The sequence below is a fragment of the Manis pentadactyla genome, chromosome 3, assembly GCF_030020395.1.
Source record: "Manis pentadactyla isolate mManPen7 chromosome 3, mManPen7.hap1, whole genome shotgun sequence".
NCBI classification, from domain to species: Eukaryota; Metazoa; Chordata; class Mammalia; order Pholidota; family Manidae; genus Manis; species Manis pentadactyla.
The window spans coordinates 126,929,890-126,957,312 of NC_080021.1; the positions used below are offsets into that span (position 1 = coordinate 126,929,890).

Sequence of the window (27,423 nt, forward strand, 5' to 3'; positions counted from 1 at the left end):
GCAGGAAGAGCAGTGGACTCACTGTGGCGAGCACAGGTGAGGGCCATGTGTTGGGGCGGCCCTGCCATCCTACAGTTTCAGCAGCGGTGGGCCAGGCCTGTAGGAAGGATGACCCGCCAGGCCTTCCACCTCTGGGCTGTTTATCTGGGACAAAGCCTCAGCCCAGTCTCAAGGGCAACCAATCAGGAGCTTGGTGCTGGGAGTGCTACAGGGCCTGGAGAATGGATTAGGCTGTCGCACCCCAGCCCCTGAGACACTGTACCAGCATCCAGGGCTGAGAACTCCCAGAACCACCGTGACCTCCGGCTGCAGTCTCCCTGGCACAGCTGCACCCTGGCCCAGCTGTGTCCTCCTGCCTCCCCACCGGCACCCAGAATGTCTCCCCAGCTTGGCTCCACAGCCTTTGGAAGCTCCCACTCACCTGCGCCCACCCCAGGCACTCCGCTGGTCGTGTGCCCACCATCTGGCTGCCACTGTGGCCAGGTTTACTTCAATGCCTGATTGACTAGGAAGCTAGCTGACGTCGACTTGGGCCCTCTGGCAGGACATGTCTACTTGGTACGTGGCCTGGAAAAACGCCTACCAAGGGGCTGTGTCCAGCTACCACAGGTTTGGGGAGACATCTGCAGGGGCTGGCCAGTGCTTCCCACTGCCTTGGGCTCAGGGCTCCTTCCGAGGCAAGCATACATGGCATTGTGGTTTCGTGGCAGCTGTAGGCCCACACGGTCTTTCTGATGCTTCTGTTCACACTCCTGAGTGGGCAGGCCACGTCCCTGCCAGGTTCTGCCAAGCCAGCCGCTCCATCCCACCAGGAGCTAAGGGTCCTGTGTGGGAACAGCAGAAGCAAGGGACAGAGGAAAGCCAGTGCTGTGGGTCTCAGGCAGAGGTCCATCACCAGGAGGATGGGGGGCCTCCTGTGGGCAGTGCGCTTGCTGTGAGAATGCGGCTAGATTGGGTCGGGCTGAGACCTGGCCCAGAGCAAACTCCACATGGGAGTGGGGGCCAGAGTGGGCTGGCCCCTGCACCAGACCTGGGATCTGAGAATGGGGTTGAATTCTGTGTGCTTCTCCGTCCTGGCCCCAGGGCCCAGTAGAGTTAACCAGGTGTGGGAGAATGGGGAGCTGGACCACCCCCTGACCCTCGGCCTGCACCTTCCCCCACAGCCAGCTCTGAAGCCTCAGGGCGAGTAAAGGGCCACCTCCCTCCTCTGCACAGGGTCTTCCTCAGATTTACTCTTCATCACAGAGAGATGGCAATTGTAGGACACCAGGACACGGGGCACCCAGAATGATGTCCCTGTCACCCTACCCTGGGTGAGGAGGGCCCGTCTCCTGCCAGAGGGGCCTCCCTGAGTGTCAGCAGGCATGTGGGGACAGGGGCACAGCACGGCCCTCATCAGCAGGCTCACAGTCATGGGGTAGGCTCCCAGCTTTGCCCCAGGTCACGATAAAGGGCAAAGGTCCCAAAGGGGTGTCCTGTCCTCTTGCTTCCTCTCTCCTAAGCAGAAGTTGGGGAACCCCACACACAACTTACCCATGGGTTTCTATTGCTGCCTAACAAATTACCACAACTGCTGACAAAGGCACACACTTGTTGTCTCAGGTGTCTGTGGGTCAGAGGGTCCAGATGGGGCTTTACTGGGCCCTCTGCTCCGGTCTCACAACGTCAGGCTGTGGTCTAACTGAAGGCCCAGCTGAGGTCAGGTCCACTTCAAAGCTCACTCAGGTTGTCACCAGAATCTGCTTCCTTGCTCTTAGCACCTCAAGGCCACCCTGGCCTGATCCCCTGGCCCTGTAGTGCCTCTGTGGGCCCCCTCACAATGGGGCAGCTAGCTTTGAGGCCTGCAGGAGAACTGCTCTGCTCCAGTGCTTCTGAAAGGGGTCCTCTAGTGAGGTTAGGTTTGATCAATTCAACACCAACTGGTTAGGGACCTTAATTACAGGAGCGGAATCCTTTTTGCCATATAAAGTGACACAAGTAGGGTAGTGAATGCCTTGCACAATATCCATTCAAGGGAGGGTTGTGCAGGGCATGTATACCAGGGACAATCTTAGAATCCTGTTTGCCACATTTCCCTTATCAAAGCCTCAAGAGGTGAAGTTTGCTTTACTCTGTAAGAGAAACATAAAACAGAAAGATTTCTAAATTAAGGTCAATTTTTAACATGCAGTATACAGATAGGATTTGTTTTCTTCCTGTTTCAACATGTAGCTTATCATCAGGGAAAGGGGCATACAGAATGTGATTTAACTTAATGATAAGAGTCTCTTCAACCCCATTTGGCTCTGTGAGAACAGAAAGAAACAAATAATTGGCAGGACTGCTGGAAGCAGTTGTGTGAGTTGTGCATTACACAACTGGAAGTGCCATTCACAGCACAGTGGTTGACACCCCTGGGAGTTATGTAGTCCGTAAATGGCAGTTCTGGTCTTGTGCTGACAAGAGAGGTCTCCAGACCTTTCTCAGGGTCTCTAACAGCACTAGGTCTCCCTAGGCATCAGGAGAGTAACTCTGGCTGAGAACAAGCTGTTGTGGGTGCTATTGAATGCAAACCCATTTGGGAACAAGCTTTTCAGCTTCAAAGTGGGTGACTGCCCAGACCTCACAGGAAGGCTTTGATCCCCCAATTCAGCTCCAGAGGGTTTTCCAGCCCTGGCAAAGGGTGCTCCTCTGCCTCCTTGTAGCTGTCTGCCCCACCCGGTTTCTATTCAGCTGCCCCCCCGCAGTCTCCCCTGACTCCTCCCAGCTCCCAGAGGAGCCTGTCCTTCCCCAAGCCACCATGTCTGGTCACCCTCTGTGCTCACCACTCATCTGCTCTCCTAGACAGCTGGGATGGGCCTGGACAGGACAGGGGCCAGGCCATGGAGGGGGCCCTGCTCTCTGAATGGGGGTGCCATGCCTGCTGCATGTGCTCTGGCAGGAATGAGGCTGCCTCCCAGGCCCTCCTTGGTTAGCGGTCACTGAGGCATGTCTGCGTCACAGCTTCCCCAGCCGCTCTTCTCCACCCAGATCAGGCATGGGCAGCACCAACAGCCTGGGAGAGGTGAGAGATAAGGAGTCCGGATTTGGAGCCAGTGGTGTGGCATGCCTGTGGACACCTGGCTGGAGGTGACCTTTGGCAGTGGAGCTACTAGTCTGAGCCTTGGTAGTAAACAGGGCTGGAAAGAAAATGGGGATGAAGTCAGAAGGTGCAGGACCCCAAAAAGGCCACTTTGGTTGGTGCTATGGAGGGAGTGCTGGCTCAAACCCCTGTCTGCCACTTAGGCAAGTGAGGTTGCCCCACCCTCACCTGTTTCCTTACTTGTAAAGTATGGGTAAAGATGCCCCCTTCCTAGGGTAAAGTTAGATGAGGCAATATAGGGGGTGGTGCCCACACATAGGACAGGCTCCTGACATGGCTCCCAAGGCGATTCCAGGCTAGGGACACAATGGAGCCCATGACTGGACAGAGAGATGCTCCTTCTCAGCAGCAGAGGCCAGGAAACATCCCCTGGACTTCTGGAGAAGGCACGATGCATGGAGTTCCAGCCTGTTAATGTCCTCAAAGGCCAGCTGTGGGTGGTACTAAAGGTGTCCAAACATTTACAAGCCATCATTCACTGCCAGCCATGATCACACCATGGCAGTGCCTGGGAGCTCCTCACTGCTATGTCCTGTCATCGTTCTGGGCAACTGTCCACCTTCCCACACCTGTGTTGCCAGCCCTGTCCTTGCTATGAGCATGCCTGTTATTCTCCCTCTAGGGCTAAACTGCGCTCCTCGAGGACAGATAAAATACCTTTTTCTTTGTCTCCTCAGCATCCAGCAAATGTCTGGGGCATACATACAGGGGAGAGAATGGTCAGAGCTTTTCTTAAAAAGGAAAGCTGGGGTCCAGGGAGCCTGATTAGGACTACATCCGACCAGCAGAGGGCAGAAGAGCCTTTGCAGATGCGATGTGGGGAAGGCTGCCTCCATGTGAGCAAGATTTCTTGCAATGGCTTCTAGCAAGTAACACACATTTATAATAGCTAGTTTTCTGTCATAGTCTTTCCCTTTGCTGATTCCTTGCAAGTTTTGTTGCTTGGCAGCTGCAAAGGCCTGCAAAGGCTCAGGGCTTGGGAAACTCCCAGGAAGTCAAGGCTGTGGCCCCCTTGTCCATTTGCATTTCAACAGCTGGAGAGGATTTAGATGGAATTGAGAGGAATGGGAAAAGATGGGCCCTGGAGGGAGCACCCACATCCGCTGTGGCCCTCAACCTTCCAAGGCATCAGGTCAGGTCACTGAGCTCTCAGAAGCCAGGGTTCGCCAGAGGAGGAAGCCCTCAGAGTCTGTTAGGGCTGCCACGGAAGAGAGTAAATGCTTTGTCACCAGGATTGTGCAAGGCACTGGAAAGTGGGGGTGAAGAATCCCTAATCTGAAAACTACTATGGGATTAAGTGAGGCTGCTGATGGTGATGGATCCAGCCCAGTGTCCAGGAACAATGCAGAATTAGTATCAGTAAGATTTTAAGTTGTTGAGAATTCAGATGTGGAATAGGAAATTAATAGATGGTCTATGTATGTGTCGTAAGGCCCCAGCACTGTAAAACTAATAAGTGCTTAAGTGGGAAAAATTTTTTTTAATTAAAAAAACTTTAAACATTTTTAGTTAAGGTAACATTTCTGATACGGAAGTGCACGGAAGTGCAAATGGAATTTAGACTAGGAATTGGCCAACCATAGTCCACTGCCTGTTGTTGTTCAGCTTGTATCCGAGAATGGTTATTACATTTTTAAATGATTGAAACAAATAAAAATATTATTTCATGACAGGTGCCAATTATATGAAATTCAAGTTTCAGAGTATATAAAGTCTGATGAGAGCACAAACACACACCTCAGTTACCATATTACCTATGGCTGCTTCTGCACTGAAGGGCAGAGGGTATGCAGGCTTAACACGAGCAAGCCCATCCCATCTAGTTTTTTTCATTTGGGAAAACTGAGGCTTTTGAAGGGCAGTAGCAGGAAAGGATTGGAAGCCAGGGATCCTGGGCTTATTGTGGGGTGCCACTCCTGTGTGCTTTGCATGGCATTTGGGCATTTGCAAGCTGGTCCTCTGAGCCTGTTCCGCCACAAAGGGGTAACTCTCCTGCACAGAGGGGCAAGATGCTACTGGAAGCCCAGGTGTGAAAGGGGCAGGAAAGTCCAGTGTGCAGACTAGCACCAGGCTCTTGGCCAGACTCTCTCCTCAGACCAGCAGGAGGGAGGAGGGCTGGCCTAGCGCCTGGGACCATAAGCTGGTCGTGGCCTGGTGACTGTGAGGCAGTTGTGGCCTCTCAATGTCCCCAGACCTCTAGAAGGGAAAGGACCTCTGTGTCAGGGAGGACAGATACAAGTGTGAGTCCCCAGCTGAGCGTGGGCACTGTGATGCGGCGTTCTTTGCTGATGAAGACGTCCCGGAGGAAGTGTCGCGGTCCCCTCCCACCTGGCTGGGGGTTGGGTGGGGCGGGGCTCTTCCAAGGGCTCTGCTCTGGCACCTGGGGGCCCTGGGAGTGAAGGCCCTCCCCTTATTATTAGGACAGACTGTGGCCTGGCGTCCTTCTGACAGGGAACAGGGAAGCAGAGAGAGGGGAGTGAAGCGGGGAAGCGGGGCGGGGGCGGACGGGCCAGACAGTCAAAGTAGAAAGCGGTAGATGGATGCGGGGACCCCAGAAGAGAGAAGGAAAGAAAAGGGAAGCGCACGCCTCTTCGTCCGGGAGGGGGAGACGCAGCCTCCTCGTGGGCTCTGTTTTACTGCCGCATAACGAGTCCAGTCCGGCGGCGGCTTTGAGAACAGCGACGGGTGGCTACCTGGCCCCTGCCGGGATGGCACCGCGAACACCCCGGAGGCAGCCGGCAAGGGCCCTCGCTTATCAGAGGGCCGAAGAGGCTGCGAGCCCGGGGCGGGATCCTGGGCGGCGCCCGGGCGGGAGTCAGACCTAGCCTCCTGGTCCTGGCGCCGGATCCCGCGCGCGGCGCCTGCGGCGCAGGGCAAGTCTGCAAAGGCCGAACGCACCGCCGGGAGGAGCGCCAGGACACCCACACCTGCTTCGCCGTCCGAGTGCAGCAGCTGGGCGCACGTCGCGGGGCACCACCGAGCCGGCCCTCTTTCCTCTGGGCTGTCTTCGGCTGCACTTGGATAAGGGTCGCTGCGGGCGCCGCCGGGCCGGCCGCGGGGTGGGCGTGAAGTGGTGGCGGGACCCCCCAGCAGGTCTGCGCGGTTTCCGCAGGATAGCCCTGGGCCCTTGCTGAGGCAAGCCGGTTTACCTTCCGATGGTTATATCTTTTAAACTCACACTTCCAAAGAAAATCACTAAAACAAACAAACAAAAAGCTACAAAATAAAAACAGCCAATTCCAAAGGAATAAACTAAAACACTTGAAGAGGGAGAATTTGGGAGAGAGAGGGCCGTGTTTTGAGGTGGTGTCCCCAAACCCTACTTGAGCTCCGAGCTCACAAAGGTTTGAAATGTTTGAGAACGGAAAGACCAAGATTGACTTCGGAACGTTCATAAAGGAAGGCGTCACAGAACCCTCTTCTTCAACCGGAAAAGGACTCGGTGGTCCCCAAGAGACGCAACCTGCGAGAGCGAGAACCCCGAGATTTTCTGTCCGAAGCAGGGTAGATGCAGCCAGGCTCGGGCCCCAGGAGCTCGAGCAGAGCGCCGGCCGCGCCGCGATGGTGCGTGCCTAGCAGGGTGCCACCCTCCTGAGACCAAGCGGGCGCCGCCACCGCCTGACCCTGGGCTGGGACCTTCAGAACCGTAGGCTTCGCGAAAGAAAGCGGATGGAGGCGGACGGGCTTCATTCCGGGGGCTGACGCCGCCGAGCGTCCTCGTGGAGGAGGGCCGGGCCGGCTGGACCCGTCGGGCTCGACCTCCTGGTCTGTCTAACGGGGGACGGCGCGGGGCTCCCCGCAGCGACTGCCGGGCAACGGCACCCGGAGGTGAGCCGACCGGTTCGGGAGAAATCTCCCCCAACTCTCGCCCGGCTCTGTGGTGCCCAGTGAGAGCCCAACCCGCACGCGCGGGAGGGCAGCTGGGCCGGGGACAGGGGCGAGCTGGGGGGAGCCAGGCCCAGGACCCTCCAGGCTTTGCAGAAGCTCCTCTGGCTGCGGGTCTTGCCCAGCCTGCCCGCTTCCGGACTCAGCTTCCCTGTCTGCCCAGTGGCCCGGACTCTTCGACTTCGGAACCCCATCCGGGACGCGCGGGGAGGCGGAGGGCTTGGCTTGGGTGGAGGTGGGGTCCCGGACCTGCGCGCCGGGCTGAGGGGCTGCTTAGGCAGGGAGCTAACCCCCATCCTGTTACCCCGCCAACGCGGCTGTGGGGGTCGCCCGAGGGGCAGAGCGTTGGCGGGGCGGAGGCCCCCACGGTGGCAAGGCTCCCTGCCGCTCGGAGCCCCTCACGGCCGGGCCGCGGGGAGAAAGCGGCTGGACCTGGGCGCTGAGGTCACCTTTTCCACTGCTCCCGCCGCGAGCGGTTTCCGGAATTTCCGCGGCGCAGCGGCGGGAGGCCCGGGCTGGGTCCCAGGCATCGGGCCTGCGGCTGCGCCCCCGGGGTGGGGTCTGCGGGGCTTGGGTCACGCGGGAAGCCAGGAGGAGCCTTCTCCCAAGGGCTCCCCTCCTCCGGGCCTCTGTTCCACACGGGAGGAGGGACCCCACTCTCTTGAGCTCTTTGCCGCCGCCGACTCTGCAACTGGAGCAGAGGCCCGGCCACTGCTTGAGCACATTTTTTCGCCTAAAAGGGGTTCATCTCCGGGTCTTTTGGGGGATCGCCCCCCAGGGAGATGGCGTCCAGACTGGGAGATCAGAGGCTTCCCCTGTCCAGGCAGGGGGTGCTCAAGGGTGAAGGAGCCGAGGTTGGGCTCCCTCAGCCCTCAGTGCCAGCCAAAGCCTCGGAAGGCTCAGTCAGCTGCACTTAGGAGGGCCCAGTGGCCTTGTCCCCTGCTGGCCACGGGAACAGCCCCATCGGGTGTCCCAGGAGCTGGAGGGGGCATTCTGCCACCTGAAATGGGGTGGAGTTGGACTGTGCTGGTCTTCTTACTCCCCCCAGTCTAGAGGCAGTCCTCATCCTGAAAATGACCTGCCCTAAGCCTGACCCGGGAGCCATCCCAGGGAGCAACTGAAGGTAAAATGGGTTTGGTGAAGGCATATCAGTGCGATGCCGGGAGTCCTCTGATGCAGGCCCCAGCTCCCATTTGGAAAAGCTGAGACCTTCAGAAGGCAACCACTTGGGGAAGAGACGATTCAAAGCTGGGCAGCTTCCTTCAGGGGCCCAAACAGGAGCTGAAGGGATGGAGCAGGGGTGGGTGGGCCTAACCCACCAAGAAACCATCCCCAGGCTGTGGCCTTGGGAAGAGGGGGAGCAAGGGGTGTGCCTGAGGGCCCTACCTGGAGTAAGGGAGTAGTCAGAGAAAGGCTGGTACTGAAACAGAGGAAGAGGAAACCCGCTCCTGTCCCTGTGCTCCTGGGCCACTGCTTTCCTCCAGCTGGCCTCAGTTTCCTCATGAGAACACAGGTGTTGGGACTGGGGGACACCCCAGCACCCATCTAGGGAGGATTCTCTGCAACTATGTGTGTTTGTGGGGGGGTCCCTGCTGGACTGCCCAGAGATCTGGGGGACACTGGCTTTTCTCTCTGCTTGGTGGCTGCTGGACCAGCAGAGGCATGGCCACACCCACCATCTTTCCACCAGTAACAGGGAGGGAGGCCTGCTCAGTGTGGGATACCCTCACTCCTAGAAGGGACACCCTCACTTCTGAAGAGCCATGTGACTCACAGGACCACCTATGCATGGAGCAGAGCACCTGGAGGCAACCTTTCACTACTAATGATAGCTGAAAGGTTCAGAAACTGGTCACCCAGCCGGCCACCAGACCACTGGATGAAAAGACAGATGGGTTCTTGGAACCTCTGCTAAGTCATTCTCTGGCCCTATGGACAAAAAAGTCTAACCCACTGCCTAGTCCACACAGGGTCTGGGGCAGGCCTCAAGGCCGCCCTGCTAAAGAAGTGGCATCAACTTGAGGAAGGCAGGGTAGGTGGGCGTGGTAGGTCCTATTTCCCAGAAGTGACCACCAAGGCCCCAGGCAGTGCTCACATGTGATGGAGAGGTGCCCCAAACCCCAGCTGAGGGACTCCTGGGACGGTAGGGCAGGCATCTGTACCTCTGCAAGCCTCCTTGCTGAGGTGAACTGGGTCCTACTTCCCAACAGGTCCTAGGGGTGCAGGACCCCCCAGTCAGATCTCACAACCTTCCTTAGCATCTCCTTGGGACAGGTCAGGAGACTGAGGTCCACAATGGGGCAAGGCCTGCCAGGAGTGGCAGGGACAAAGAGAGAAACTCAGCACACAGTTAAGTATAAGACTGTTCACCCCAGAGCTTGGGTTTACATTCCTGAAATGATGAAGTGAAGGAGCTAGAGAAGGAATGGGCCTTCCTCAGTCAGGCTGCAGACTCTAAGGCTCAGAGACAAGCCAGGTCACCCCAGAGTTGGTCTTCAGACCTCCCAGTGCCTCCTGTGGGCCCTCATCCAGCTTGCCCCAGTACCAGATTTCCCTGATGCTCCAAAGCTAAGAAGGGGTGAAGCTGCAGCTTTGCCTACTTGCATCCTTCTCTTCCTTTAACTAGGGCGACACAATCCACCCCTCAGCCACTGAGGTTGTCCACGCATCACCTGGAAATGTAAGCAAATCCCGGCTGGACAACGTTTTCTCTCAGGGCAGCTAGGGAGAGATAGGGCCATGCCTGGTAATCGGAGGCGGGAGTGCACAGATGCTGCGGCGCTCTGGAAGATGCACCCTACCCGCTACTGCACCCCTGCCAGACCGCCCTGCGACCTGGCTGGGGAGGCGGCTTACAGCGACGCCTTCCCAGCCCAGCTGCGTGGCTTTGCCTCTTCCCTCCCACCCCCACCCCGACCTCACCAGGCTCCCCAACCTCTGCCCAGACGGCTAGATTTCCTAGACGATCCCTCTTTCTTCACTCCCCTCAGCCCTGCCTGCCTCTGTGCCCTCCGGCACGTCACCGCTCGCGGGCTCCCGCGCTCCGCCGGCCTTTCTCTGCACTCGTCTCGGAGTCCCAGGCACCCTCAGTCGCTGTTTCGCATCTTGTGTGGCCCTCGCCTTCTCGCTTTGGCCCCTGTCTCACCTCTCATTCGATCCCCTGCTCCCACCTCCGGGGGTCTCAGTTCCGAGCTCTCCCGCTCTCTCCTGTCTGAGAGTGCGCTCTGCAGGGTCTCCTTAGGTCTCAGTTGTCCCGCCCCTCTCACGGCCCCCTCCCTCCCGCCATCCTGCAGGTCCGGCCTTCCCCGGGCTTGGCCTGGGGGGTGGGGAGGTGGGGGTGGGGGCGGTGGCGCGGGGCGGGGCGGCCGGGCGGGGCGGGGCGGGGCGGTGACGCGGGGCTGGTCGGGGAAGAGGCGCGGCGGCGCGGGGCGGGGGCGCAGTCCCGGGTCCGACCTGCAGAACCCCGCGCGCCCCGCCCGCGCCCTGCGCCTCCGCCCGGCCGGCCGGCGGGGGAGGGGGCATGAGCCGGCACCCGCGCGCCGCCCCGAACTGCGGGCCGGCCTAGAACCCCACGCAGGCCCCGCGCCGAGCCGCCGCCGAGCCGCGGGCGCCGCGATGCAGCGGCCCGGGGAGCCTGGCGCCGCGCGCTTCGGGCCTCCCGAAGTCTGCGCCGACCACCCGCCGCACCGCTACCGCAGCTTCATGATCGAGGAGATCCTCACCGAGCCACCGGGGCCCAAGGGCGCCGCACCCGCCGCCGCCGCCGCCGCCGCCGCGGGCGAGCTGCTTAAATTCGGCGTGCAGGCGTTGCTGGCGGCGCGGCCCTTCCACAGCCACCTGGGTATGTGCGGGCCCGGGCGGGGGAGCGGCCGCGCAGCCTCGAGGACGCGGCTCAGCACGCAGGCCGGGGCCGGGCCCTGGGCGCGCTCCGGCGGGAAGCCGAGCGGCAGGGCGCGCAAAAGCCAGGCCTCGTGCCCGCGGGCCGGACTGGCTTGGGAGGGCGTTGGTGCCCTCCTTCCCTGTCGTCCTGCGGCCTCCAGCCCGGAGGAACGCGGGCCGGGGACCCGAGCACTAATCCACAGCGCGACGCAGGGCCAGACTGGTAATGTCAGACTGCGGGTCGAAGAGACCACAAACGCCTGGGCCTTCGCCGCAGAGGGCCGGTCGGGAGTGGCCGTGACTACCCAAGGCAGGGAAACAGGACCTTTGGGGAAGAGGTGGAGGTCGCAGAGGGCTGCGCTGGTGGCTAGCGCTGGCCCTCGCCCGCCCTCAGTCTCCCAGGGTCACAGGCGGGCGACCAACCAACCTGTGCTCGAAGCGCCGAGCCCCCTGGCCCTTCCCTGAGGACAGGAGGCCTGGCTGTAAGCCGCTGACCGACTGGCCCTTCCGCTCCAGGTCGGCTAGGCCTCCCTGGAGCTCCAGTCCCCTGCTCTCGCCTTTTCTGCCGGTCTTAGTCTCTTCTTTTCTCGGCGGGCCTGCCTTTCCCTGCCAGTGCCCTTTCTCCACCAGGCGGTCGGCCTCTCTCAGTGGGGTCGGTCGGCCGTCCCTTTCCCACCTTCCTCCAAGGATCCCTTCTCCCTCCCGGCCCCTCCTCACCTTTACTCGCACCTTGCCACTGCGCCTGCCGACTCCGACTGGGCCAGCACGGCCCACAGTGAGATGCCTGTCCTGGAAGGGAGGCCTCCCGCGTTCTGGCGGGACCCCTCCGCTGCCAACCGCCTTCTTCCGCACCCTGACCCAGTGGTGTGGCAGCCCCGGGGACAGCAGGGACAGCTTGTTCGTTTTAAGTCCAGGTCGAATGCAGAGGTTTCTCTGCTTCCTTTTGCCTCCAGCGGCACTGTTGTTAATAATTCGTTTGAAGCGGGCAAAAAAGAAAAAAAAAACCCGTTTGAAGACTAATGAAAACGGAAACGTTTTCACGGAGAAGAGTTTAAACAGAAAACAGGAAGGACAGTTTCCCGATTCGGGATTCTTCGGCATTTTCGGGAAGTTCCCAAACCCACCCCGTTGACCACTCACGGCAGGCGCTCCGTGCGCGCATATCTGGGATGCCCAGGGCAGAAGAGCAGATGTGCTCACTCCATTGAGAGTCTCCCTAACGCCGCAATGCCGATTCGGTTGTGGCAAGCTCTTATCTTCCTAACTCACTGCCCTTCCTTTTTGGTTTCCCTTTTCTATAAAAGACACACTCTGTGCGTCTCGAAGGGGCGACTTTGTTCACTAAGAATCCTGAAATCCCAGAGGCTCTGGGGCTTAGGGAACACCAGGCAGAGCCCGGGTGGGGAGGACACCTTCCCCGACTCTGGGACCACTGACGTTGAAGATGGCCACCCTAGGCGCCTGGCGCAAATCTCGCACTTTGCGGCCAGGCATGAAGGTTTTGCGCGGGTGGCACCGCCAGCACGAGCACTCCAGCGGCGCTGCATGGTTTGGGTGTCTCCAGGAGGAAGAGCACAGCCCAGCTCACCGGGCTGCTCACTCTTTCCCCGCAGCCGTGTTGAAGGCCGAGCAGGCAACGGTGTTTAAGTTCCCTCTCGCGCCGCTCGGCTGCTCCGGACTGGGCTCGGCGTTGCTAGCCGCGGGGCCTGGACTGCCCGGCGCTGCGGGGGCTCCGCACCTGCCGCTCGAGCTGCAGCTCCGCGGGAAGCTGGAGGCGCCCGGCACCGGAGAGCCAGGCACCAAGGCCAAGAAGGGGCGGCGGAGCCGCACTGTCTTCACGGAGCTGCAGCTGATGGGCCTAGAGAAGCGCTTCGAGAAGCAGAAGTACCTCTCCACGCCAGACAGGTAGCACCGCCAGGCTGAGCCCAGCGGGAGGTGGGAGGGCGCTGCCTGCCCCGCTGAGGGTGCCTCCCTCTTTCCAGAATAGATCTGGCGGAGTCTCTGGGCCTGAGCCAGTTGCAGGTAAAGACGTGGTACCAGAATCGGAGGATGAAGTGGAAGAAAATAGTGAGTGTGCCCGTGGCTTCCCCGCCCATCCCCTGGGCCTTTCAAGAGCGGCTCTCCCCTTCAGGGTGGAGACTTCTGCCCAGCCCTCTTATTCCCTGGGTGCCTCGTGCCCACAGGGACGGTCTGCTCTGTCTGTCTGCTACGCTAGCCATAGGTACACTCTGCCCTGCTCGTAGCACCCTCAGACCTGGCAGCCTTGAACCCCTCGGCCCCACCCTCTGGTCGCTTTTTCCCAGAGCTCAAAGGACCCCAGGGCTAGGCGCAGCTGCCCTGCCTGGGCACGAGGCGCCGATTCCCAGATCCCGCTGGCTCACCGCGGTGCTGGCCGCCCCCGCGCAGGTGCTGCAGGGCGGTGGCCTGGAGTCTCCCACCAAGCCCAAGGGGCGTCCCAAGAAGAACTCCATTCCCAGCAGCGAGCAGCTGACGGAGCAGGAGCGAGCCAAGGAGGCAGAGAAGCCGGCGGAGGCGTCGGGCGAGGCCAGCGACAGGAGCCGCGATGACTGAGCAGAGTGTGGGCCTCCGGACCCCGCACCGCCAGGGGTACCCCTAGCTCGCGCGAAGCCGCGAGCCGGCCTTTCCACGTCCACGCCATTGCTTTCTAAACGTTTTATTATTACCTTGAATACGGACAGTTAGGGGTCAAACAAGGAAGGACACAGACCCTGAAGCCAAACCCAGGCCCCAGTGCGTTCCCAGGCTTAGCCTGGAGACTCGCTTCCGGCGCGGTGGAAGGTCGTTTTCGCCCGGAGCCGCGCAGTGGCCGGGCACTCCACGCGCATTCACGCCCGATCCTTCCCCGCACCCCACCCGCCTCTGGCCGGCCCTCCGCGTCGGGACGCCGCGGGGCACACACCCGCTTCCGCACGTCAGGAATACCGCGCCCTGCGCAGGCCACCGCGGTCCGAGATGGCTCCCGGACAGCTCGGCACTGAGGCCAGTCCCCGACGTCGCTGGGGCCCCTACCCCTCTTTTGCGAAGACGGTGATTTTTTTCCAATAAAATATTTTATGACATAGCAGGGTCTGATGAAGGGGTTTTGGAGTCCACGGAGGGGCTGGTGGGGGTCGCAGCGAGGTAAGAAGGATACTTGCAGTGGCTTTTGAAACATCCTTTCCCCGGGTCACATGGAAGCAAGCTATGACCTGCCCCTCCAGCCCGGGCTAGGCACCGCAGGCAGCTCGGCTGCTGCAGGAGCCTAGTTATCTCCCCGACTCTGGGCCTGAGGATCTGAAACTCCTCCCCAACCTTCCCAGCCCAGGGCACAGCGGAGGGATAGCAGCCTGGCTTAGTAGGGGTCAGCCAAAGGAGCGGAGCTCTTGGCCACCACGGGGCTCACTCAGAAGTGGCCTGGGGCTGAAAGCCACCTTGGGTTGTTGGGTGGGCTTCCTGGAACTTAAGGACCAACTATGAGGTCTTGGAGATGGTTCAGGTCGGCCCTTCCTGAGGTGGAGAAAGCTGAGGACTTGAGGTCAGAGGCCTGAGGTGGCACCTGCTGCTGAATTTGCAGCTTTTCTTTGGTGCACTTGGGCAGTGGTGCCTGGCCTGGCCTCTGAGTCCCGGGTCTGGCAGAGGGCACCTGACCGATGGAGGACTCCAAGGTGCCAGAGCTCATAGAGGGCACGCTTTCTAGGCGCACAGCTCCAGGAAAGCTTCGGTTGTTCTCTCTCCCGTCGGGTCTGGCCTGGGAACTCGCTTGTGGGTTTCCGTCCTTGTGCTTCTTAGGAGGACAACCACCAGGCTATGGGGATGGAGACATAGCCACTTTGCTGGTGAAAGCTCTGGGAGACACCCAAGCCTGGCCCTCGAGAGTTTCAGACGGGATTAGGATTCAACCAAGTTCCTCCGACTGCAAATAAGAGGGAGAGAGCAAGGTCGAGCTCAGAGGGCCCAGCTTCCTGCCAGATGACGGCTTGGTCACCCCTTCCTGAAACCTGCGCTTCGATTTCTGTCCGATCCCGTCAGGCCGCGGTTGGAGGCCAGGAGAAGTGAAAAAGAGCGATTCCTGAGGGCTGCGGGCCATTCCTTCTCTGTGCAGTCTGGCGGTTAACCTCAGGGGAACCAGCTCCCGGCCGGGGCTTTTAATTCCACTGCGCCAACAGTTCCCAGACGGCTCGCCCGCCAGTGTCCCTGAAGGAGCCGACAAACCTGCCTTCAGGAAGTAACTATCTGTGTCTGACTGCGCCGCAGTCCCATCAGGCCCTTCCGGTCACTTGCGGGTGACCCGGGTCGGCTCAATAGAGAGGTGGCCGGTAACCTTCCTACACAGACCTGGGCCACCAAGTTAAGCGCGCCCCTGCGTTCAATCCTGCGACTGGAGACGGGAGGGAGTGAGGTCTGAGGCTCTGTGTTGGGTGGGCCCAGGGGACCGACTCCAACCTACAGCTTTTTTCAATCGTGCGGAGAGGTAGAAGGAAGGAGGGTCACGGAGGATAGGGGATTCTGACCCGTTCCTCAGAGCCCAGAATGTGACCGTAGGCAGATTGCCTTGCGGGCCTATGGTGCTTCCCCAAGGCAGCCCGTCACTGGACGGGTCAAAAAGGTCTCTAAGGACTATAGATGTGATGGGGGCGGGGTTCCGGCAAGCCAGCACCAGAGCACAGGACCCCAATATCCCAGCTAGTACAGCTCCTCCAGGCACAGATGGGGAGACTGACAGGGGCACTGCTATCTCGGAGTCACCAGCCGGTCAGTGGGGGAGCAGGGCCCCAAACGAGGAGCCCCAATGCCAGTGCCCGCGGGGGTGGGAGGGGCTTGTCACTGCGGACGCCGCTGTGCTCCTTGGCGGACAGGGGACTGGGCGACAGCAGCAGGCCGACCGCGAGGCCGGGCGGAGGAGAGGGTCGCGCTCCGGCAGCTCGGAGGTCTTTGCTTGGGAAGCCTTACGAAGCCCGATGGAAGCTCAGGCCCGCTCCGGAGGCGCGAAGACGCAGCGGCAGACGACGTACGGCCGACCCAGACCCGGCGAGCGGACGGCAGCACGCAGAGTCCGGACTCCAGGTAAGGGGCCGCGTCCTCTCTACAGAGGTGACGCGGTGCGCCCGGTCTCCCTGCGCCCAGAGCGGAGACCGCCTCCCAGATCGGAGGGACCCGCGCCCCCACTGCAGGTCCGGGCTCTGCGGAGGAAGGGTGCCTGGCTCCCTCCTCCTCCTCACCCCCCGCCGCACAGATCTGTTCGCTCCAAGGTCCTGGGAAACAAAACCCAGAGACAGCACTGAGTCTCCGGAACCGGGGCCGAAATCAGGGGCGGGAGCGTCTCGGGTGTCTTGCGAGAGTCACGGTCCTGGAGGGGAGTGGGCTGGGGTGGGGTGGGGTGGGGACAGCTCCGCGGCAGCCAGGACCCTTCCGAATGGAGGGTCTCGGGGAGGCGCGAGGGCTGAGCAGCAGCCGGGATTAGCCTGGCGGCAGCGCGCGCACACAGACGCCAAGCTGGCTCTTCCTGTGCTTTACGGGGGGCGGTGAGGCTGGGGGGAGGGGAGAAGGCTGGGCAGAAAGGGAGGCTGGTGGAAGGGTGGCTGAAGAGTCGGGCCAGGGGTGGGGCGTTGCAACCCCCACCCTGAGCAAGTCATTCTCCGTGTCGGTGGAAGCAGGAGCCTGGGGTCTGGATGGCACTCAGATAGGGGGGCAGCAGGAGCGTTTGGGGACAGGAAGAGCCCGTCGCGGCGGGCCTGGGGTCCTCAGCCCATCTCCGAGTCTCCGACTTTCACTGGATCGCGCCGAGTCGGGCACCGTCAGGATTTGATAGACATGACTGGGAGCCGGCGCCCCTCACACTCCCCTGACACCCCGCTTTGTAAACAGTAAAGGCTACTCTAGTTTACTTCCTTTCGCTGGGGAGTTCAGGAGGGCCTCTGGCGGGAACCCATAAGGTGGAAAAAAAAAAAAACTGGGCCGGGGCCATGTTAGCTACAGCTTGGAGCGAAGGGCGCCCCCTTTCTGCACCTACGGGGAACCGAGGCCTGGAGCAGCTCCTGCCGCTCAAGCCTGGGGTGAGCTCTGCTGTCTGGCACAGCCTGGAGCCCCAGGGTCTGAGGAGAAACTGACATTACCTTTGTCTTTGTGTTGCGCTGCTTGATTTCATTTCTTCAATGGAGGGGATCGTCTGCCCCAGAACATTTATGATCCCAAGCTGAGGTCCCGTGTCTAGAGACGTGATGGGCTTATCCCTAGAGCCTCTGCCCCCAGGCCTCTCCAGGGGCTGCAAGGCTAGGAGGAGCACAGATGCCTTGCAGGCCCTTCCAGCTCAGCCTGGGCCCCGGGCTCTCCCAGCTGAAGGAACTGTCTCAAACACCACCTACCAGTACCACTTTAGGGAGGTAAGAGAGCAGAGGCAGAAAGGGTGGGGAATAAGACAGGGCCGGACTCCAGCAGCCTGGCTCTGGGCCAGCTTCTCCCTGGCCTTGGTCCCTGGGCCACTCTACACACATGGTGGAAGGTGGGTCCCATTGTGTTTGAGGTAAGGCCTGGTGGAGGCACTTCATAGGCAGGGCCTTTCCCCATGGCCCCTAACTTTGTCCCAGTTCCCACACTGTATTACTAAATCTTGACTCTAAGACAGCAACTTCCTTTTCTGAAATCTGGGTTCACATGACAGTTGTGAGGTCCTACATCCCATAGGCCCTGTGCTAGCAGGATGTGACTGAAAGATAGGTGTCCCAGCTGGACAGCAGCAGCTGCTCACGTCTCAGGCACTAACCCTCAATGGAGAAAACCATGAAGACTGGGGAGCTGGCATCTTCCCTGAGTGCAGGAAGTCAGGGACAGCAGCTCACTCTCAAGGTGAAGGCCACAGGGGGACAGGGCAGTGGGCTGCAGGAGAAGTTTTAGAAACACTTCAACCCATTGATTTCCCTCATAGTTTCTTTTTTTTTTTTATATCATTAATGTACAATTGTTTGAACAACATTATGGTTACCAGACTCCCCCTATTATCAAGTCCCCCCCACATACCCCATTATAGTCACTGTGATAGTTTCTTTTGTGTAAACAATAGTGTTCTGTGATAAAAATCTGTGTGTTAATAGATGGAACAGAGCTTTGAGTAAGTACAAGATACAAATTTCAGGTGTCTAAAAGCAGCAGGTCATGTCTCCATTAGCCATGAATATTTCATGTGTCAGTGTTTAAAAAAAATTTCTCAGTGCTTTAGGAAATAAAGGTGTCTGACCCCAGTGGCATCATGGACTCGTGTTAATCAAGCACTTACACGGCCCATTCATTATTTTAACAAGCAGTTACTGAATGTGGCAGGTGGTTCCCAGCACTAGGGCACAGACCTCTCCCCACGTTGATCCAGTGACAGCCCAGTAAGGTAGGTGTTCGACTCCCTTTTTGCAGATGTAGAGCTCAGAGATGTTAGGCAATTTGCCCAAGGACACACAGCATTTAGAAGAAGAATTTGATTCTGACATCACCTCTACAGGTCTCCAGTGCCCCTTGCCCAGCAGCCCTGAGGTTCAGCTTGGGATGTCTGGAGGCGTTAGGTTCCCCAGTGGTCTCTCCTGCCCACAGTGAGTCCCATCCACCTGTTCACCAAGTTCTGATTAATTGCCTGCTGTGTGCTAGGCACTGTGCTAGGAATGGAGCACACAGCCTCTGACCCAGGGAGCTCTTGTTGGAGGTGAGGGGGTTTGGGGAGATGGCAAAGAAGCCACAGTAAGATCCACCAGATGAATTCAGGAGCTGACAAATGTTTTGTAGAAAACAAAGCAGATGATAGAAAATGAGCCGACTGGGGGCTTTGTCAAGGTGAGTAGAGAGGGTCTCTCTCACGAGCTGACTCTTCAATTGAGACCTGAATGAGAAGAAGGAAAGCCTGGCAGTCAGCAGGCATAGCAAGTGTAAAGGTCCTGGCCATCAAGGCGGGGGAGGAAGGTCAGAGTGGAGAGAACACGTGTGGAGAGGTGGGCAAACGAAATAGGTGAGGAGGAGGAGATGGTAGCCCAGGCGCTGCTGGGAAGGCGACGGGGAGGCGGCGACATCTGGGCTCTAGCCTAGTGGGCCAAGAGCCCCGGGCAGCCGCCTCGGCCCACCCAGTCCCTCGGAGACCGGAGCGCGGCCGCAGGAGCCCCGCGGCAGCTCCGCCTCCACCCGACAATTTGCTCTTTTTTTTCCTTTATCATAAGGATGCAATTTTCTGCGTGCTTTAAGGACATTAGAAGGGCGTTTGACTGACGCGCCATGCGAAACGCATTAGCGAGGCTCGCGGCGCTGCGCGGAAGGCGGCGACCGGCGGGAAGAGGCAGGTGGAGGCAGCAGGCCCTAGGGACCAGCAGGGCAGGGGCACAGGGGCAGAGATAGGGAGGCAAAAACGTGCCCACAAATGTGAGCTCGCCTGAGAGAGAAAGAAAAGGCAGGTGAGTGAGGGTGTGAAGGTGAAGAACCCGAAAGGAGCGCAGAGCAGGAGGCTTGCTGGCGGGGCGGCGGGGCCGGCAGGGGAGTGCGCGCCCCTCCTGGGCAGCTCCGGGCCGCGCAGGGCCTGGCGCACGTAGGTGAGTGTTGCCCCTGGCGACTCCCTGTTCCAGCCTCTCAGACGCACGGACCTCGCTCCTTCGTAGGCCCTTGGACGTGCTGTCCCGAGCCTGCGCTGTTCTTCCCTTGTCCCCGCCGCTGCCCACCTCCCCTTCCTGTGGGCCTGCGCTCCCGCCTCACTTCCAGGCGTCCGCAGTGGTGGCCAGTGCATTTGCTCGGGGTCGGTCTGGGGACACGGCTGTCTCAGCCCTGGCACACCCTGAGAGCTGCGGGCAGCGGCTCCTGTCTGCCTGGCGTCCTGGGCAACGAGGAACATGGTGTTTTCGGTCACACACACCTGTATGTAGACCTCCTGCTCCTGCTGGGGCGGCGCCCTCTGAGAGACCCTCAGAGAACTCCCAGAGTCCGGGCACGCTGGACTCCTTCCCCCTGCCAGGGTCTGAGCGACAGCGTAGGCTGGGCCTGGGCAGGGCGGGGTCTGGAGGGTTGGGGCTGGTCCTGCAGCCAAGCGCCCCCGAGGGGTCCTCTTGGGGATGCAGTGCAGGCGCTCGAAGCCATCTGTCCTCCAGCCTTGCATTCAGACTGGAACACAGGGACCCCTGAGCTTGCAGGGGTGCTGGCACTGTCTCTCACTTGTGGAGTAGGGGCTCTGGGCACCGCTTTGGTTATTCCTCACTGCTAATCCTGAAGCCCTCAGGACCAAGACTACAAATCAATTCTGCAGAGGAGGAAACTGAAGCTCGTGAAGAGGTGGCTCCCTGGGTTTAAGGTGGGCAGTGGTGGGGTGTCATTCAGGCCAAGTTACTTCCTGATCCAGGAGTAGATTCCTGTGGAGGGTTGGCTCGAGTGTCCACTCAATTTGTCTCCAGGTCAAGGGTGTGGGTTCTCAGCCAGGCTGCCATAGGTGCAACTCCCAACATCACCACTCACTAGCTGTGTGACCCTGGGCAAGTTACCTGTCCCCTCTGTGCCTGAGCTTCCTCTCTTTAAAACAGGGACCAGAATAAAATCTCATATCATTCTTGAGGTGCCTGACCACTTCATCGGTGGGATTTCCTCACAAAGGATTTTAGGTAGCTCCGGGTTATGATGTAGTGTTTGTATGGGAGCTGCCAGGCTGTTTGCAAGGAAGCAGCCCTCTGCCCACTCCTTTTGCCCACCCCTCCCATCCGTATCATCATGTCACCCACAGTCATGTGTAGTGACTAGAGAGGTTGCCAGCTGATGGAGTTCTGGTTCTCTTTCCCACTAGTCTACCCTGCCTGTCTTGCTCACCCCTGCACCCTGTCCTGGGACAGGTCTGAGCCATGGTAAGTGAACAAGAAACATCTATGGAAATGCCCCTTTCAAGCTGAGAGGCCCTGGCCCACCTCACTGTGCCGTGTGCTGAGCATGTGTGAAGATCTCTTGTGACAGTAGTTAGCCTGGCTTTCACTCTAACAAAATCCAGAATGTAATGCCTCTATTCCCCAGGCTTTGTGGTGGTAAACTGAGGCAAGGGCAGGATGACTGACCAGTCCCGGGTAGCCTAGGCATAGCCCGGTGGTCGGGGGCTCTCTCACCAGGGAGCGGGCTGCTCCTGGCCTCAGGGCTGCATCACCCTTATGCTTAGGCTTTAACAGCTTCCATTCACGGCCAGGCCCAGCACCCTGGCCCACCCACCCACCCACCCTCCCCTCAACACCCTCTGCTGGCTATCCCTGTCTTAGCCTGAGGGTCCTACACATCCCTCCCTTCTCACTGTCTCCTGCCCACAGCACTGTTTCTGCTCTTCCTTGGTTGGCCAACCTCAGGTATTTTTCCAGAGACTTCTCTGAGTCCATCCCTGCTTGAGCTAGGCACTGGGGTATGCACCCACCCCAGTGGGGTATGCACCCACATCCCCCAGACTTGCCCAGAGCTGGACACTCACACACGTCCCCTCCAGGCAGTGGGCAAACACAGTTGGGCCTGTAGTGAATGAGCGTGCAAGAGAGTGAATGAGTAATGGCCCAGGTCTGATTCCACCTGCCAGTGCCAGCTCCCTGTTGGCTGAGGGCTCCTGCTGCCCCCAGAGCCCGCCCCAATAAGGGATCCCCACCCAGTGGCTGGACACGGTGGGAACACAGCACCCCCTCACCCCTAGTGGCTCCAGCTGTGTGGCATTTTGCTTCTGTAATGGGAGTGTGGGGTGTGAGCCCCACAGAGGGTCATTGGGAAGAGTGAACACGGCAGCTCTGTATTAAGGCTCCCTCTGTAAGACTTTATTTGAATGAGGGAATAGCTGCTACATGAGGCTTATGACTGTCAGGTGTGATGGGTGCTTTCTGAGGGCCACTCCCAGCTCAGCTTTGGGAATCCTCTGATGCTGGATGTTCACCTTCAAGTAGCTGCTGGCTTTGCTTTGACCATGTGCAGCCAATCAGATATGTGACTAGGAGCTGGGAGCAGAGGACCCCTCCTGGCCACGGGGGATGTTGAGGGAGAGCCAGCTGGTGCGAGCCCTTGCAGAGAAGGGACAGCGTGCTTCTTGCAGCCACGGGTCTGCCTGGCTGCCCCACTGATGGAGGGCATGCAGGCCAGGACCAGCAGGGAGGTCGCAGACACCACGCCAGCCCAGGTGCTCTGAGCACACCTTCACCTACTCGTTCAGGCCCACATTCCCTTCTTTGATCCTGCAACAAAAAGTTATTTACGCCTGTTTGCACACACATGTTCATTATTCCCAGTAGCCAAAAGGTGGAAACAACCCAAATATCCTTCGATGGAACAGATAAACAAAATGTGTATTAGAGCAGTGGAGTATCATTCAGCCTTAGAAAGGAAGGGATCCTCACACCCCACAGCATGAATGAGCCTTGAGGGTATTTTGCTGAGTGAGATAAGCCAGTCACAAAAAAGACACATATTGCATGATTCCACTTATTTGAGGTCCCTGGAGTCATCAAAATCAAAGACACAGAAAGTAGCATGGTGGGGGCCAGGGGCTGGGGGAGGGGACAATGGAGAGTCAGTGCTCCATGGGGACAGAGCTTCCGTTAACAGGATGCAAAGGGGACGCCTGTGGGGATGATGGTGGGGATGGTTGCACAACAACACGAATGTGTATAATACATTGAAATGTACCCAGAAAGGGCTAATGGCAAATTATATGTTATGAGTACTTTAGCACAATAAAATAAAATCTAAAATAATACGTATGTTCTAGCTCTATCTACTGAGTATTCCTAGAAACCATAAATCTAGCAGCAGCAAGCATGCTTGGCACCTTCACTGTGGACCCTAAACATCATTCCACTGGACGGTGCCAGGGGTCCTTACAGAAAGGGCTGGTCTGTGTCTGGGGCAGGACATGTACAAGATGACCTGGAGCATCTTGTCATACCTGACAGCAAAGTAATGACAAGGACCTCTGGGCATGCACGTAGAGAACCAGGGGCCAATGAGGGGAGCTCCCATGGGCCAAGCATGGGGTAATTTAGCACCAATAATAGCAGCAATAGTTTGAAACAGCTCAAATATTTGAAAAACAAGACTTTATAATGCTCCTAAGGAAAACTGACTGTGGCTTTTGGAGGATGCTAGGTGTCGTGTTTGTGTCCCCCCAATGTTGACTGTTGCAATCCTAACCCCCAAAGGGACAGTCTGGCTGTGGAGGAGGAGAAGGGGCTGTCTGGGGTGGTTCTTTGTGGGGCTCTGGAAACTGGGGCTGGTCCCATGTGGTCTCCTTGCAGGGGGGCCCTGCCCTCAGGGAGGGGCTTTGTCCCAGGTCAGCTGCCCGGGGTTGCTGTGAGGGAGTGAGCTTCCTGTCACAGGAGGTGTGAGATGCAAAGGGTCGGGGGAGGTCTGCTGCGGCAAGTGCGGCGCCTCCCGAGGCACCTGCTGCCCTTGGAGTCAGGGTTCTCTCCAGTCCGAACACGAGGAAACCAAAGCCCAGAATGGGTGGCTAAATCCAGAGTGTTGTCCCCAGGCCCCCAAACCACAAGGCCACCAGCTCCACTGGTGGTCTCCATGCTGACGGGGCAGTGGGGAGAGCGGAGGGTGTGCAATTTCCTGCCTGGGTGCAAGCCTGGACTCGGTGTCCCTGTCTGGGAATGCTGACCCGCAGGGGGCACAGTAGTGTCCCACACAGGTCTGTGCCCTTCTGGGCTGGGTCCTGTGTCTGAGGACAAGCTTCTGTTCACTGCCATCTCACTACAAAGTGCTGTTTGTGATTTTTAAAAAACACTCTCTGTGAGTGACTCATGCATTTAAAATTATTTTAATATATTTTACACACTTATGTATCAATGGGGCCGTGTGTTTCTTTTTATTAAAGGCGTCTTATTTAGGCTGGCCATAATATGATCAGGAGGCTCTCTGCTGAGGCCAGGGCATTTATAGGGACTCAGAGAGGTAAACATTGTGGAAGGCAGCTCTGCTGCATAGAGTTCTGGCAGTGCCGTGCCCAGGGGTCCCTCTGAGGTGCCTTTTGCACAAAACAGCATAAGGTGCCCACTTGGGGACCCCAGGACCTGCTCTGAGGCCCCAGGGAAGGGGCTGGCCAGAGAAGAAATGTCATCAGGTCCTGGTCTAGACATGGGTGGACCAGGCCACCCAGGTCCTGTCCTTGTCGGGTAGACTTGCTGCATTTTCAAGAGCATGCAGTGTCAGGTTAGCACTCTGGGGGTGCAAAGGTGGGGGAGAGCCAGCCCTACCTCCACCAGCTCATGTTGGCATGAGGCGATCATGTGAACGACCTGCCCCTTCCTGCCCTCCTTGAGGCCTGACCTCCCCACCTGCTCCAGACTTTGCTCCTGCTGTCCCCAGGCTTCTCTCAGCCACCAGCACGCCTGCTCTAGCCCCTACCCAGCACCCTGCCTACTTAGCAAGAGCCCCTGTGGAGCACATTACCTGTTGTTTGTACTTTGTCTGCTTGCATCTGTCTCCCCTTGCAGAATGCAATTTGCAGGCTTTCATCTCTTGCATCCCTCTTGTGTCCTCTGCTTCTGGGCCAGTGCCTGGCACACTGATGTCCTGTAGGTATTTTTGGACTGACCAGACAGATGTATTTGTTGGTTGAATCCCCTCATGTCAATTTCACATGTACTAGTGGTGGAACCTCTGGGCCACAGCATGCACTGGTTCAGCTGGGCTGGGAATGACTAGCAGCCCTGCAGAGCGACCACCCCTTCCCGACTCTTCATGGTGTCCTCTCACACCCTGCCCACCCTGGCACTACCAGTCCCTGTCATTTCAGCTGTAGTGGTGGCTCAGTGGGGTTTTAATTTGCATTGGTGCCTTTTCTTACGTTCAGTGCCATGTGGATATCCTCTTCTGTGAAATGCTTATTCAAGACTTCTGTCCAACTTCCTCTTGGGCTACCTGGGTTTTTTTGTTGCTAACATGTAAGAGATTTACACGTTCTGGATAAAATCCTTTGTCACTGCATGGGCTGCAGAGACAGCCTAGTCCCCATGGAGTGGTGAGTACCACCTCTCTCCCTCCCTTCCTGCATGCTGGGAGCTGGCAGACCACCGGGGGAGGGACTGATAGAAACATGCCCCTGTGGGCCTGCTGTCCCAAGTCCTCCCCTTTTGGGCATCTTTAGGCTATTATCTTACCAATAGTTATATCAATGTATTGCCTTACAAATGTGGTTGAAAAGGTAGGCATTTTAGAAAACATGCTCAGGAGGAGCATGGGTCCCCCACTCTAGCCCACCCCCAACCCACCCTGGCCAGCTGCATGCTTGACACTTTGCTGGAATGCTTGCCTGATCCCCTGGTCTGGTGAACTCCTGCTTGCCTTCAGGTTCTAATAGAGACTGCCCCCTCCAGTAAGCCCTCCGTGCCCTTCCAAGGCTGACAGACCTCAGTGCTCTTAACAGGTTACTCTGGAGCACAGTTGTTGTTGTCCAGATATGCTGGGTGACCTGGGAGGGCAGGCCAGCACTTTTGGGCATTCAGGACGTAGCACCTGCCCACAGGAAGCTCAGTACAGAGCAGGTGCTCAGAGCATGACGTCTGAATCTTGAATGAGGCTGTGAGTCTGTGTCTGGACAGCATGTCCTCCCGCATCTCAGAAGCCCTGGCAGGGGACTCAGGGCAGGTGCCGTCCTCCTCACGTGCTGTGCTTCAGTGGCTGAGTCCCAACACAAGCCCTTCCTCCCTGTAGACCTGCTCCACCGTGGCTCCCCTAATGTTTCTCTTTAAATATGTTCATTTTTTTGATCTTCTATTTAAACAAAACATAATTCCTGTTTCCACATTTCAGAATTTTTATTATCCTTTACTTAAAATAGACCGTTTTAGAGCAGTTATCGGTTCACAGAAAAATTGAGGGGAAAAAGGCACCAAAATTTCCCCTACAACCCCTACCCTCTCACATACAGCCTTCCCCACTGTCAACAGTGCTACTAGGTGGGACGTTGGGTACAGCTCATGAGCCTACACTGACACATCCCCATCACCCACAGTCCACAGTTTACTTTAGGGTCATTCTTGGTCACAGTTGTACATTTTTTGGGTTTTGACGAATGTGTAATGATGTGTACCCACCATTACAGTGTCACATAGAACAGTTTCACTTGCTAAAAATCATCTGTGTTCTTCCTGTTCATCCCTCTTCCCCCTAACCCCTGACAACCACTCATCTCCCCTGTGTCCATAGTCTTGTCTTTTCCAGGATGTCAGAGAGTTGGACTCACACAGTATGGAGCCTTTTCGGACTGGCCGCTTCACTCAGTGATACACACTTAGGTTCCTCCATGTCTTTTCATGGCTTCATAGCTCATTTCTTTTCAGTGCTGAGTAATAGTTCCTTGTCTAGATGGACCACCATCTATTTATCCAACCACCTACTGAAGGGTGTCTTGCTTACTTCCATGTTTTGGCACTTATGAATAAAGCTGCCATAAACATCCCTGTGCAGGTTTTTGTGTGGACTCTCAGTCTGGTGGCTTGTGGCAGCCCTAGCAACTAACACAATCCCTGTGGTTTTTCTGTTCGTATGGTATTGGGTTAAGAGTTACATTCTCCAAGTGCTGCATTTCTAGAATGTCCACTCGGTACAGCTCTGCAGCATTGTGGAGGGGACCCAGCTGCGAGGAGGCACGGGTGCCCTGCGGAGGCCTCCCTCCCTCCCCACACCCCCACTGACTTACTGACTTGCTCACTCACTCACCCACTTGCTAGCTCATTCATTCACTTCCCAGTGTCTCTGCCCCACTACCTTCTCCTTCTGAGACCTTTTTTCCTCCTGACTCTTTATGCCAGGGCTCCTGGGGTCTGCCTGCAGCAGCCCCTCCTTTGTCTCCAACTACAAGTATGTGCTCCTGGCCTGGGCATCTTCTGCTTTCATTTCCCAGACCCAATTCCTTCCTTGGACGTCTTAAAGGCACTCAAACTCAGCGCATCCACAGCCAGACTCTCCACTTCCCCCCTTGAACCCCTCCCACCCCTATATGTTCCCTACTGTGGTCCAAATCCTTACCTGCAGCCTCTGCCTTCCCCTGAGTTGCCATCATGCCTGTGGAGATCTTGGCCGTCTGGGGGCCTCCTGGACCCTTCTTTTGTCCTTTTGCAACCAAATGCCACCAGATCTCGTCAAACACAGAACTCATCTTGTTCCCATGGCTTTAAACCTCCTGCCACACCCGTGAACACCTGGGCATTCTCTGTACTCACTGGCCTCGTTTTAGGCCTAAATCTATGTGTCTCCCACCTGGGGCCTTATCCAGGCCACTCCACCTACCTGCACAGCCTTCCCCACTTCCCCTGCTTCACTGACTGTCTGTACCCTCCCAAGCCCTACTGGAGAGTCATGCTCTCCAGGAGGCTTCCGCCAGCTCCTGCCTGCCACACACCGATGCAGCTGCCTGTCTGTCTTCATCACTGCACTGTCATAACTGCCACCAGCCAATTCGTCATGCCACAGTTTGGTGGCACTTCTCCACTCAGGTGTGGCGGCCACACTTCTGTCATGTCTCTGAGGCCCCCAGGCCCAGCACAGCACCTGGCACACTCGGTGAGGGAGAGAGGCCC

At 58.0% G+C, this 27,423-nt stretch overlaps 2 protein-coding genes across 3 annotated transcripts; both read left to right on the forward strand.

Annotated features, from left to right (window-relative positions):
• Window positions 1-6,472: 6,472 nt before the first annotated feature.
• Window positions 6,473-10,328, forward strand: LOC118918277 (collagen alpha-1(I) chain-like). Its single transcript, XM_057499371.1, has 4 exons — window positions 6,473-6,685; window positions 6,772-6,949; window positions 7,014-8,129; window positions 9,633-10,328. Exons 1-3 carry the CDS (start codon window positions 6,473-6,475, stop codon window positions 8,057-8,059), a joined length of 1,437 nt encoding a protein of 478 aa, XP_057355354.1. The 3' UTR covers window positions 8,060-8,129; window positions 9,633-10,328.
• A 111-nt stretch (window positions 10,329-10,439) lies between these two features.
• On the forward strand, window positions 10,440-13,965 carry BARX1 (BARX homeobox 1). Of its 2 annotated transcripts, none has more exons than XM_036896937.2 (4): window positions 10,440-10,847; window positions 12,499-12,790; window positions 12,873-12,952; window positions 13,292-13,965. In XM_036896937.2, the coding sequence occupies exons 1-4, from the start codon at window positions 10,622-10,624 to the stop codon at window positions 13,450-13,452; spliced, it is 759 nt and encodes a 252-aa protein (XP_036752832.2). In that variant the 5' UTR covers window positions 10,440-10,621; the 3' UTR covers window positions 13,453-13,965. The 2 variants fall into 2 exon arrangements, with proteins under 2 accessions (XP_036752832.2, XP_036752831.2); XM_036896936.2 differs by having other exon boundaries at window positions 10,442-10,847; window positions 12,868-12,952.
• Window positions 13,966-27,423: the final 13,458 nt, after the last annotated feature.